Here is a 13,830-nt window from a genome sequence, read left to right on the forward strand (position 1 = left end):
CTGCTGCCACTCTGCTTAAGATTGGTGGGGAGGGGAAAGGGGGTCTGCTGCCACTCTGCCTGAGCTCAGTGGAGGGGGGGAGGAGGAGTCTGCTGCCACTCTGCCTGAGATCGGTGGGGGTGAAGGGGGGAAGGGCCCATGATCGGTCTGGGTGGCGGAGGTGTGGGGGAGATAAGGGGGCAGTAATGTGGGGGTGGGGCAATGTCTGTGGGGACAAGGGGGAGGCATTATCCAACCGGGAGGGATGTGACAGGAGAGCAGCATTCTATCATTTGTTTTCTGCGTACGCGCAGTTGGAGGCGCCGATCGGAGCTGCAGGGTTTCGGGCGCATTAAGCCCCGCCCACAGACTTCTGCAGCGCAATTCGGAATCGCTGCTATTTTTGCAGGCAGTGTGTGTATGGAGGCGCCTGAGGACAGGTCTAAAAGTCAGCTCTGAAACACTCCCAGTTTCAAGTCCGCCCATAGTGCCACAGGTGGCATTTTGCACATTGGGAATTTTTTTTCCAAGTGTCTCTCAATTCTAGATCATGCCAATGGGGCTGGTGGGATTCACACTGGTTTTCGCACTGAGAATGACACTTAGCCTGATTTGGGGGAAATTTCACCTGATGTTTTGTCATAGGCTGGTTGGATACTGTCCGTACCTTATCTTTTGTGAACAGCGAAGGGACATGCTGTTGATACAATCTGCCAGACTTTGGGACGTTCTTCCTACATAATTAGTATCACACCAATGCTAAAATTCATATACCACATTACTTATTTGTGTAAACATAGAAACATAGAAGATAGGAGCAGGAGGAGGCCATTTGGCCCTTCAAGCCTGCTCCGCCATTCATTACGATCATGGCTGATCATCCAACTCAATAGCCTAATCCTGCTTTTTCCCCAAAACCTTTGATCCCATTCGCCTCAAGTGCTATATCCAGCCGCCTTTAGAATACATTCAATGTTTTGGCATCAACTTCTTCCTGTGATAATGAATTCCACAGGCTCACCACTCTTTGGGTGAAGAAATGTCTCGTCACCTCCGTCCTAAATGGTCTACCCTGAATCCTCAGACTGTGACCCCTGGTCCCGGACTCCCCCATCATTGGGGATATTCTCCCTGCATCTACCCTGTCTAGTCCTGTTAGAATTTTATAAGTCTCTATGAGATCCCATCTCATTTGTCTGAACTCCAGCGAAAACACCCTAACCTAGTCAATCTCTCCTCATACATCAGTCCCACCGTCCCCGGAATCAGCTTGTTAAACCTTCACTACACTCCCTCAAGAGCAAGAACATCCTTCCTCAGAAAAGGAGACCAAAACTGCACACAATATTCTAGATGTGGCCTCACCAAGGCCCTGTATAATTGCAACAACACATCCCTGCTCCTGTATTCCAAACCGCTCACAATGAAGGCCAACATGCTATTTGCCTTCTTTACTGCCTGCTGCACCTGCATGCTTACCTTCAGTGACTGGTGCACAAGGACACCCAGGTCCCACTGCACAATCCCCTCTCCCAATTTACAGCCATTCAGGTAGTAATCTGCCGCCTTGTTTTTGCTTCCAAAGTGAATAACTTCACACTTATTCACTTATATGAGTGAATAATTTGGAAAACAAATTATACTGCATCTGCCATTGAATAACCCTCTCACCCAACCTGTCCAGATCATGCTGAAGGATCTCTGCATCCTCGTGTAATAGGCAGAAGGTCTTTTTAGCAAAGAACAAAGAATAGTACAGCACAGGAACAGGTCCTTGGTCCACCAAGCCTGCATCGACACATGACGCCTTCCTAAACTAAAGACCTTTTTGCCTCTACGCGGTCCCAGCCTATTCATGTATCTTTCAGGATGCCTCTTAAATGTTGCTATTGTATCTGCTTCTACCGACTCCTTTGGCAGTGCATTCCAGGAACTTACCACCATCTGTGTAAAAAAACCTGCCTCTCACATCTCCTTTAAACTTTGTCCCTTTTACCTTAAACCAATATCCTCTAGTAATTGACATTTCTACCCAGGGAAGAAGACTCCAATTATCTAATCTATCCATACCTCTCATAATTTGTAAATTTCTAACAGGTCGCCCCTCAGCCTCTGACATTTAGGTGAAAAGAAACCAAGTTTGTCCAATTTCTCCTCATAGCTAACACCCTCCAAAGCAGGCAACATCCTGGTAAACCTTTTCTGTACTCTCTTCAAAGCATCCACATCCTTCTGGTAGTGTGGTGATCAGACTGTATGCGATATTCCAAACGTGGCCTAACTAAAGTTCTATACAGTAGCAGCTTGAAACAGCTAGCTTCACTGTTGCTCACATTTTTGAGGTACCCTGCCCTTCAGGGTAACCTGAGATAGAATACGTACTTTACGGAACAGAAAGCGGTGGCCTTAGGCCCATTTATAATTTTCCGCAATGTACAGCAATGATCTGATCAGGGTAGCTATTATCTCACTATTATGAAAGGATAGCTTTGATGCACCCTATATCAGCATCAAGCTTACAATGTGACAAATGGCCACGGCACTATTAACAAGGTCGCCAATAAGGCCAACCTTATAGAATGTGCTTCTGTAAGAATGTCAAAATGTATATTGACCAGTGAAGGTAGGTTTTTGGTAGACGGTAGTAGATAATTCTCTGGCAGATTTCTAATCAAGCACACCAAAGAAAGGGAACTCATTTAACTGAGCAGGTTATTTGCATTGTTCTTCACAAATGAAAGCATTAATATCCAATAGGGTATGCTCTATAGCTAATAAGTGAGGGTAGAGCTTTCTTTACACTTCTAGGAAAATCCACAAGTCATAGAACCATAGAAAATTACAGCTCAGAATCAGGCCTTTTGGCCCTTCCTGGCTGTGCCGAACCATTTTATGCCTAGTCCCACTGACCTGCACTTGGACCATATCCCTCCACACCCCTCTCATCCTTGAACCCGTCCAAGTTTTTCTTAAATGTTAAAAGTGCATTTACTACTTTATCCGGCAGCTCATTCCACACTCCCACCACTCTCTGCGTGAAGAAGCCCCCCCCCCCTAATATTCCCTTTAAACTTTTCTCTTTTCACCCTTAACCCATGCCCTCTGGTTTTTTTCTCCCCTAGCCTCAGTGGAAAAAGCCTTAAAAAACCATGGCTGATTGAATAATTAAAATACACAGTTGGATGAATTTTCTCCAGTTTTAATTAATCATCTCAGAGGATCATACTGTTCTATATGGACCTCTTTTATCTCAGGATATTAAAGGTGAAGTAAAGTTAATGATGGGATAGAATGTACATAATCTGGACAGCATGGGCTGTTACCATTTATTTACTTTGTGCAGTGGATGGTGAATATGTTGAACAGGTTGTCCAAGGAAATGTGTAATAAAATTCAGTGAAGAATTTGGAGTTAATGTGATTGAGAACTATTATTTTTGCACCCGCTAGGTGAACTGCAGAGTATGTTATGTTTGTAGAATGATGATACATGAGGAACACAGTCAAAGAAAATGTTGATACGATTAGAAAGTAAAGCATAAACACTGACATAGTTCAATTGGGTTAAATGACTTGTTCCTGTGCTGTACTTTGTAATACAATGAGCTAAATGAAACCTCCTGACTAAAAAGTGAGCATAGTGAATACATTACCAAAGAACAAAGAACAGTACAGCACAGGAAACAGGCCCTTCGGCCCTCCAAGCCTGTGCCGCTCCTTGGTCCAACTAGACCAATCGTTTGTATCCCTCCATTCCCAGGCTGCTCATGTGACTATCCAGGTAAGTCTTAAACGATGTCAGCGTGTCTGCCTCCACCACCCTACTTGGCAGCGCATTCCAGGCCCCCACCACCCTCTGTGTAAAAAACATCCCTCTGATATCTGAGTTATACTTCGCCCCTCTCACCTTGAGCCCGTGACCCCTCGTGATCGTCACTTCTGATCTGGGAAAAAGCTTCCCACCGTTCACCCTATCTGTCCCCTTCATAATCTTGTGCACGTCTATTAGATCTCCCCTCATTCTCCGTCTTTCCAGGGAGAACAACCCCAGTTTACCCAATCTCTCCTCATAGCTAAGACCCTCCATACTAGGCAACATCCTGGTAAACCTTCTCTGCATTCTCTCTCTAACGCCTCCACGTCCTTCTGGTAGTGCGGCGACCAGAACTAGACGCAGTACTCCAAATGTGACCTAACCAGCGTTCTATACAGCTGCATCATCAGATTCCAGCTTTTATACTCTGTACCCCGTCCTATAAAGGCAAGCATACCCTATGCCTTCTTCACCACCTTCTCCACCTGTGTTGCCACCTTCAAGGATTTGTGGACTTGCACACCTAGGTCCCTCTGTGTTTCTATACTCTTGATGGCTCTGCCATTTATTGTATAACTCCTCCCTACATTATTCCTTCCAAAATGCATCACTTCGCATTTGTTTGGATTAAATTCCATCTGCCACCTCTCTGCCCAATTTTCCAGCCTATCTATATCTTGCTGTATTGCCCGACAATGCTCATCGCTATCCGCAAGTCCAGCCGTCTTCGTGACATCCGCAAACTTGCCCTCTTTTTAGGGCACCTTCTTCCAAATCATTTATGTATATCACAAATAGATTACCTTTTAGAAATTCTGGAATGATAAGGGTTTGAAGACTGTAATAGAATATCTGTAAAGTTTGTTATCTTTCAAGTTTATTTACAGTCTAAGAATGCAAAATTACAGATGGATTCCATATGTTGGGCTCTAGTTTTCTGTATCCAGTAATCAGGTTCAACCGCTAGGTGTTGAGCATATGTACAGTTTGTAAGTGGATAAAAATACTAACTCCCAAATGATTAATTAAGAGTCTTTGGCTTAAATAAATTGGGGTTAATTTGTAGAAATCCTTCTGATATAACAGTTTTTAAAGAAGATAATAAAAGCCCATAAGTGTAATCAGTAGTAGTGCAAGTGTCTCATGTATTATATCAATATTACCCCTCTTCAACACCAGGACAGTTTGACTATAGTATGCATAAGCTGTAGGGGGTAGTGTAACAACTCACCAAGGTTGCTTCCACAGCATTTTCCCCCACTGCAACCTCAGAAGACCAAGAGCAACAATGAGAGCAATAAGAGAGAGGGGTGAGTGTTTGTGTGTGTGTGTGAGAGGGAGAGAGAGAGGTAAGTGTGTGAGTGAAAGAGAAGAATAAGTGTGTGTGTATGTGTGTGAAAAACAGGTATGAGTGTGTGTATGGTGTATGAGAGAGAGAAAGAGGTGCATGTGTATGTGAGAGAGTAGTATGTGTGTTTGGCAGAGAGGTGTGTGTGTCTGAGAGAGGGGTGAGTGTGTATATGTGTATGTGTGAGAGAGAGGGCTGTGTGTGTGCGTCCGAGAGAGAGGGGTGAGCTTGCATGAGGAGTGTGTGAGAGAGAGGTGTTTGTGTGTGTATGTGTGTGTATATATATGAGTGTGATTGAGTCAGGGGAGTTTGTTTGGCTGGCACGCTCCCAGTCTCAAGGTTCTCATTCATTCTCACCTCCACAAACTAAGATGCACTCTCACCCACTCTCATACTGGGTGAGTGAGTGTGCGTCCCAAGAGTGGGAATGAGTTGGACACATCTCAACCGTTCACACTCTAAAGGTTGTTTTTATTTATTACCCTTTTTTGAATTATCAACTTATTGTTGTGATTGTTTTTGCTCAGCATGTTATTTCTCTTCATTCGTAAACCTTTTTGGAAATTCATGTCTAATGTTGTGCCAAACCTTAAATTTCTGAAATTTGTTCATCGGCACCCAAGTGTAAGAAAAATTGAAATCTGGCCCCCCACACAAAAAGGTTGGACAGATCTGTTTTATAGGATGCAGGATTTTTAATGCTTTCTAGAACTTTTGTCAACTATTTTAGAATTAATGTACTTCTAAATTGCAGTACTTTTAATAGTCACTGCCTTAGCTGGTCATACTATTTGATTACATTAGTAATGCTATTGAACTCTTCCTGATTTTTCCAGGTTTTAGTTCTAAGCTTCATTCACAAGGCAGTGATTTGGGTGGGAAAATGGCTGCAGAGTTCAGAAATGAAAGCAAACTGTGAAACAAGCGTTTTACAGGCCACTTCTATCTGTTCGGAGCTATTACTAGATAGATTATTTTTCCCATTCCAGACTGCTGCATTTAGCTTCAATAGTAATTACTTCTCCTTGAAGTGAGAACTCCTGCAGATCGCTGTTTAATTTCTGTTCCTGCTTAAACTTTGCAGCAAGCATGCTTTTACTAATCTCCCAGATTTGAACCTTATCGGGAGCTAATCCTGCTGGTTGGAGCAAGGTGTGATCCCAGAATAGAATCTTTACACACAGTGTTTAGATAGTTGTTTCACTTTTACACCAGCTTTTTTCTTCTGTTGGATGTGAAAGGGTTGAGGTGTGTGTTCTGCTCAGTGGTAACTTTGAAAACCATGCTGCCACCATTTTAATACTATATTAATCTGTCAATCATATACAATGATTGGTGAAACAATAATGTGGGTTTTTTATTTGAAGATAAGACAATGTACAGATAGGTTTACAGGAGGCTAATTATAGTACATCTATTCTCAAACCCACTGCTTGCAAATGGATTACCAGCCCTGGGACAAATAGATCATAACGTGTCGAGGTGTGTAATGATTGACATTCGTTTAAGATATGCTATGTTAAAGAAACTGCATATCATCATATCACAACATGCTCTACTGACCCTGGGCCCAATTTCAGGTGGCTACTTGTCAGCAGAAAATGTCAGATCTAATGGTTGCCATCAGATTCTGGAAGTTACAGGAGCATGTCCGCTGCAGGTCAAACCCAAGCATTTGAGGGCCAAAATATAAGGCATTCTGAAAACTGTGCGATTGGAACTTCAGGGCTTCAGTCTGTGCCTTCAGTGAGGAGGAGGCATTGACCTACTGGGTCACTTCTGCAGATGAAGAGGAAATAGTTACAGACTGGTTCATCAGCTGCCCCGATGTTACTGCAATAAGCAATAGTGGACTCCATTGCCTTCTACATTTATCCTGGGAACAACTTCGGTGCTTGTGCATACCTTCTGGGTCCACTGGTAGTTCATCCAGTGACAGTCATCACAACAATTTGCACACATTTTCTCGATGGTCTTTTTGTCAATTATCTTAAATCTGTATCCTGTGGTTACTAATCCTTATGCCTGGAAACAGTCAGGTTGGGATTCTCGCAAAAAAATTCGAAGTCCCCAATTTGCGTGAAAATAGGAGTAACTCCCATTTTTTTTTTCAGCGTGATTTTCAGATTGAATCTCTGACACTCTGAGCACTGCAGAGTGCCCTAGCGGGATTTCCTGTGAAAATCAGGGGGCTATTCCTGCCCAAGAGGCCTGCAGCAGGGTGCTGAGCAGGCCACTGCGCTTGCGCCTATCTGTCAGTGCCAAGATCGGCGCATGCACACTGGCATTGCCAGTCTCCCGATTGCTGGCCAGCTCAATCACTGGCCAGCCCCACAACCCCCATTGCTGCTCCTCCAACCCCCCCCCTCAACTCCCTCCGATGTCTGCCCACCCGCCGGACCGCCCAGATCTCCCTGACCCCTGCTGGGGTGAACCACCCACTGAGGTCATGGCTGATGACGCCAGTGCAGAGGCCTGAGACCAAGGTGGAGACCTGTTATACTGAGGTTCACGCTGCCACCCCGTCCGTTGTTCAGCAGTGCACAGGCCTGCTTAAAATGCGGTTCCGGTGCCCGGACCACTCTGGGGCTGCCCTCCAATACCCTGTGCGGGGCTCCCACATTATTATTGTGTGCTGCATGCTTCACAATATAGCACAGCAGCAGGGTGAATACCTGGAGGAGGAGGAAAATTGCCAACTGCAGGATGCAGGATGTGGAGGAGGTGCCCGATGAGGAGCCAAAGGATGAAGGACAGGCAGCAATGACAAGGAGCTGGCAGGGCAGAGCAGCAAGGGATGCTTTAATTGCAGCACGATTCACCATGTTGCTGCCGTGCAGTGTGGCGACTGCAACCATCACCTTCCCACCATGTCCCAGGAGACACTGCAGCTGCAATACCCTCAACCCCAAGCTGCCCCCTCAATCCCCCTGACCCTTCCCCTCCCCCACCCTCTTTCCACCCATCCCCTCCCCACCCTCTCACCCCCCCATCCCCTCCCCACCCTCTCACCCCCCCTTTCCCTTCCCCCACCCTCTTTCACCCCACCCTTCCCCTCCCCTCCCCAGCTTCCCCCTCCCCCACCCTCTTTCACCCCACCCTCCCCACCACCACCCTCTTTTACCCCACCCTTCCCCTCCACCACCCTCTTTCACCCCACCCCCCCACCCTTCCCCTCCCCCACCCCCCTTCCACCCTTCCCCCACCCCCCTTCCACCCTTCCCCCACCCCTCCACCCTTCCCCCACCCCTCCCCTCCCCCACCCCTCCACCCTTCCCCTCCCCCACCCCACCCTCTTTCATCACCCCCTCCCCCACCCCACCCCTCCCCTCCCCCACCCCACCCCTCCCCTCCCTCATCACCCCCCCCCCCCCCCAACCCTTCCCCTCCACCACCCTCTTTCACTCCCGCCTGGTTCCGAGTCACATCACAACGGGGTACTTGGCCTGAACTGGCTGTGATAGCGGATCTTTGGTCAAGGCTGGAGGGTGATGATGGCTCGCTGTAAAGCATACTGGGATCCTGCCCCTGGTGCCACACAAATCTGACTCCTACGTGTTCTCTGACTGCACACTGGCACCTGGACACCCATAGGAGTAAGGGTTTTGACCATAAGTGTGTGGGCCAATGGGTTGTGTTTGACAAAGGGTCCAGTGCATGCTAGGTAAAGCAGGGCAGGCAGTCTGAAACCTTCGGCTGAAGGCCCAGTATCGTGCAGCACAGCAGTTTGCGCCTTGCTGCGTGTGATTGGGGTATACTCAGCCCAATGGGGGTAGAATCAGAGACAGATTAGACACAGCTGTGAGGTTCAAAAAACATTTAACTGTGATCTTAACATTGACAAAAACCATCACCTTGACTACTGCTGACCTTCACCTATGCCCTCTTAGTGACCTTACAACTTTCTAATCTTACGTGGCCTACTGCTTCACCTAGGTGCTCCCCCAGGATGCATTGGAGGTGGAGGCGCCCAGTTATGATCGGTGCCCTGTTGCCTGTGATGGCCTTGGTGGGCGTCCCCTGGGGGGCCAAGACCTGAAGGGCCCTGGCCGACTTGCAGATGATACTGATGTTGCTATGCTATCCTGTTCATCCAGCTGGCCCTGAGATGCTTGGTGTGAGGAAGGGGATATTCGGAAGGTCTGAGGCTGTCCGGAGTCTCCTGGGTGGAAGGCCCCAGCATGGGCTCCAGCCCCTCCTCCTCCCTCGGGGTGCCCATAGCTCCTGGGGACACTCCATGGGATGCCAGAGCAGCTGGACTGAGCTTCACAAGCCTGGACATCACCTGGCTCTGCCAGTCCTGGAGGTCCAGATGTATCTGCCCCATGGCCTGAGATCCCTCAACATGGCCCTCTGAGACTGGGTCAAGCTCTGGAGCCCCTCAACATTAGCCCTGTCAGACTAGGCTAAGTTGCTGAGGCCCACAGCCAGGGCCTGCTGTGTCTCCAGAATCCCTGCAAAAGCCCTAGCCATGGCCAGCTGAGTCTCTGCCATGTCCCTGTGCCTTCTGAAAGACGTGCTGGTTAGGTGCATTGACCTGAACAGATGCCAGACTGTGGTGACTAGGGGAATTTCACAGAAACTTCATTGCAGTGTTAATGTAAGCCTTACTTGTGACTAATAAATAAACTTTAACTTTAACATATTTTCCACTGTGGACGCCACCCTTGCATTGTTGGCTTGGCAATCTGTTGTATTCCTCAAAACAGCCTTGCAGTCACAGCATGGTTACTGACAACCCATCCACAACTATCCAAGTTTGCTAATGGAGATGCATCTCCACCAGCTTCGGGTTGACTGATCCCCGATCCTCGCCTCTGGCAGACTTCCACTTGCCCAAGCCCCCGGATGTTCCCGCCACTTAATATGCATCAACAGCTGTGAAGTGCTCACCAGTAAGTGATCCAGAACCTAACCACAAACATGCCCCACCGTCATGATAGTCTCTGTGTTGGTGGATTGTGTTGTTGATGCCTGTGCCAAATCACTGGTGCCGTCCTCAGAGGATTCCTCAGGGCCTCCTTCCGAGGTATCGTCTGAGGTGTCCTGGGGAGTCTCAGCAGGAGCAGCAGGACGGGGAGGGTCAGTGACACCAGAAGGGCCTGGCGCATCCGGATCATCCCCTGTAAGAAAGGACACAAGTTAGGGGAAGGGAGGGAAAACAGCCTGCACAGCATGGCACTTACTTCAAAGATAACCTTAGGAATGGGGTTCAGCTGATGCTCACTTGAATGCTGGACGTCGACCTGGCTGTCAGTGATCATTATATTAGTGGCATAGTTAATGCAATGGGAACTCTTCTTGTTTATCCTGTTACTGCCAACTTACTGACCAAAAGCGTAATACTGCTCTAAATGAGCATTTTATAACATTTTTTGATTACTGTGATTCCATGACAGTCTGAGAAATTTGGTCCACTGTGCTTACAATGTTGCTGCTGTGTAGGACCAGATTTTAAATTGCCAGAACAAGGCAGTCAAGAGATGGCAGGCAGGGCTGGAGGCAGGCAAATAATGACGGTGGACAGACCATGCTCAATCTTTTTTCCCCATAACTTGATCCCTTGCCTGAACACATTATGATGGCTCCAACACTGCCTTAAAGAGCCACACGCACGGTGGCACATTGGTTAGCACTGTTGCCTCACAGCGCCAGGAACCCAGGATCAATTTCTGGCTTGGATCACTCTCTGTGCGGTGTCTGCATGGGTTTCCTCCGGGTGCTCTGGCTTCCTCCCATAGTCCGAAAGACATGCAGGTTAGGTGCATTGGCCACGCTAAATTCTCCCTCAGTGTACCTGAACAGGCACAAGAGTGTGGCGACTAGGGGATTTTCACAGTAACTTATTGCAGTGTTAATGTAAGCCTACTTGTAACACTAATAAATAAACTTTAAAAACATATGAATTATTGCAATTGCACTGGTTCAAGTAAAATCCTATAAGTTTAGGTGCAACAGGAAACGAAGCCAGTTTCCAGTGTTTTACTGTGATTTGTAGTCCTTAATGTATGTTAAATTTGTTCTGACTACAGCCTGCACTGTTCCTTTAAATACAGTTTTATGGCATCAGTCAGTCAGATTAAAAACAGCTAACTTTCCTTGGTTAAATATTTTTAAGCATGTGTATCTAATGTGTATGAATGATGGTTAGATGGCTTGAAATATTAACTTCCATATTTAAATATATGGTATGAGTGCATTTTCCTCCTATTCACATTGTTTATGCTGATTCTTATGTTCCAGCATATGCTAATACGATTGGCAGGAAATGTCAATGTACATTGCCAGAAACCAGTTGACAAGTACATTAAATATGACCACATGATCATTCTCATTGAAGCAATCTTATGTAAAGTTCAAATTTATAGGCAGATAATCTTCAACACCCAGATTAATATTCATTGGAAGCAATGCATATTCTTCTTGCTGTGTGAAGCGTATCTTGGATGGTCACAACTGCAGAATTCACAGAAAGCTGTTGATCCTACAGATATAATTCATTATGCCAAAGTATCATAATGAGAACATGAATGGGTGTAATTTCAAGTATAATTTCTTGTTTACGCTGCCGCAGGAAATTCCCCTGCCTGATGTTAAACAAGCGGATAGTCTTTATGTACTGCAAGTAGTATAAATGGTTATGCAAGCAAACATTAACTGCATCTGATTGTTCACTATTCTACTTCAATAGTTATTTGATTTGCCAATTTTACTATCTTAAAATTGTAGCTCTTTTTAAAGTATGATTTTCTGTATTTTATAATCATTATGGAAGTTTTTTTTTAAATGACCTTCCTGCATTTATCCATTATCACTTGTGATTGTACTTAACCAAACATGTTAAACAAAGATTATGAAACATTAATCAAGAGGTTGTCAATTGTCCCAGAGACTATTTAAACTATCGGAGAAGCATTGTAACAGATTCAAAAGTACAACTTACTCCTTCTCCCAGCAACAAGAGATTCGTGATTCAGTTACTGATGGATTAAAAAATTGAACCTGAAGATTTTATGTCTAATAATATGCCAAGATATTGATATGAAAATATCAGAAAATGTTTCACTCGATTTCCTTAAAAAGCATTACACTGATTGCTGTCTCTCTCTGTGGGAATATTGAAAGTATTTTACAATGCTCCCATCAACCTTTCTAAATCAACTGCACCATCATCTATTCTGTATTTACATAATGTACTATTTTTGTTTTTCGTGAGCTATTTGAAATCTCCCATCTAACTATTTTTCAATTTTAAAAACTGATCTAACCCTGTTGGGATCCCAAATTGTCACCTATAAATTTCTTCTATTTCTCTTATGAAAAAAAAATGCAAATACTGGACATCTGAAATAAAAATAAAATACTGAAACTTTAGAGAAAAATACAATCAAAGTGTTAAACTATAATTTAAACTTTAGAATACTTGAAATAAAGGCCTTATAAATGGCAAGATCACCAGGCAGGCAAAGAAGCACTAGAGGTTATTCATGTCATTATTTTTAGTGACGCAATATACTCCAAACCAATACATCTCTTCGCTTAAACATATGTTCTGAATTCCCCCTTATACAAGAAATAGTATTTTTATAAAATTTCAAAACTCTGATTTGAAACTTCTAATGTATTCATTAGTACGGAGCCTTGCTGACTAAATAAGCAATCAAGTTCTGCCCAATTCTTTAGCTCATATTTTTAGTCATATGGATAGATAGCTTACCAAACAATGTTCAGATGGGATCAGGAACTGGATGATATTGTTATGAATTTACTGTAAGAAAATAGGATAGGTTTCTTTACAATAGAACAATAACTTGAAAGCTCTGCCTCATCTTAAATACTGTATACTGAATGTGGACAAGGCTTCCTCCTGTGAAGCTTGACAAAGTGCTTCCACAAATGTTTTTTGTTTTCAACGCATATGAAGGCAACAAAGTCAAATGATTCAATTTAAATTCCTATTTTTGATTTATAAAGATTATTATTTTGCACTGTAGGGTTAAGTAACTTGTAAGGTTCTGTTTTTCATTAGAGCAGCTGTGATGGTGATTTACTGTTGCAAATACAAATGCAATTTATCTCATTTCCCCATCTAGCATTATCCTATTTCTTTTTTGTTTTTTTTCTTTCCATCCTTATTTCCTTCCTAACTATATATCACCAATCTCCACTTCTTACCTGAATTTTTACCATCCACAGCTGCTTTTGAATTTGATGGAGTCAACAGATGAACTTCTACAGGAAGCAGCCGCCGGTTGCATCTCAAACATTCGAAGACTTTCCCTGGCTAATGAGAAGGATCGCTACAAGTGAAAGCAGTGTGCATCCCAAAGTTCCTTTCTCAGGAGCGGTTACCTGTGCAGGTACAATAAAAGAAAGATTTACTGAGTACTGCTTCTGGATGAACACGGAAGACCTTCTGTAGGAGCTAAAATAAACCAGCTGCTTGATGGAAATAGAAAAGCTGCTTCTGATTTCTAAAAATCATATAGAGATAAGTTAATTCTGGAATAGTGCTACTATAATGTTAAAAATACATTTCTAAATATGTGAGATTTATTTGGAATTCAAATAGTGCTAGTAATGACTTTTTAAACGACCTATCTAAAAAGAGTGAAAAATTATTTACACCAGTAGCTTTGATTTTTTTGCAAAATAAAGATGTATTTTTTTCTGCATTGTGTGTGGTTACA

At 44.4% G+C, this 13,830-nt stretch overlaps 1 protein-coding gene across 1 annotated transcript in view; it reads left to right on the forward strand.

Annotated features, from left to right (window-relative positions):
• The window catches only part of odad2 (outer dynein arm docking complex subunit 2), a 247,559-nt gene extending 234,109 nt beyond the window's left edge, over positions 1-13,450 (forward strand). Inside the window, exon 22 of the mRNA XM_078200227.1 lies at positions 13,337-13,450. Within this exon, the coding sequence (XP_078056353.1) occupies positions 13,337-13,450 (114 nt within the window). The remainder of the gene's footprint in view (positions 1-13,336) is intronic.
• The last annotated feature ends 380 nt before the right edge of the window (positions 13,451-13,830 follow it).

The sequence above is a fragment of the Mustelus asterias genome, chromosome 2, assembly GCF_964213995.1.
Source record: "Mustelus asterias chromosome 2, sMusAst1.hap1.1, whole genome shotgun sequence".
NCBI classification, from domain to species: Eukaryota; Metazoa; Chordata; class Chondrichthyes; order Carcharhiniformes; family Triakidae; genus Mustelus; species Mustelus asterias.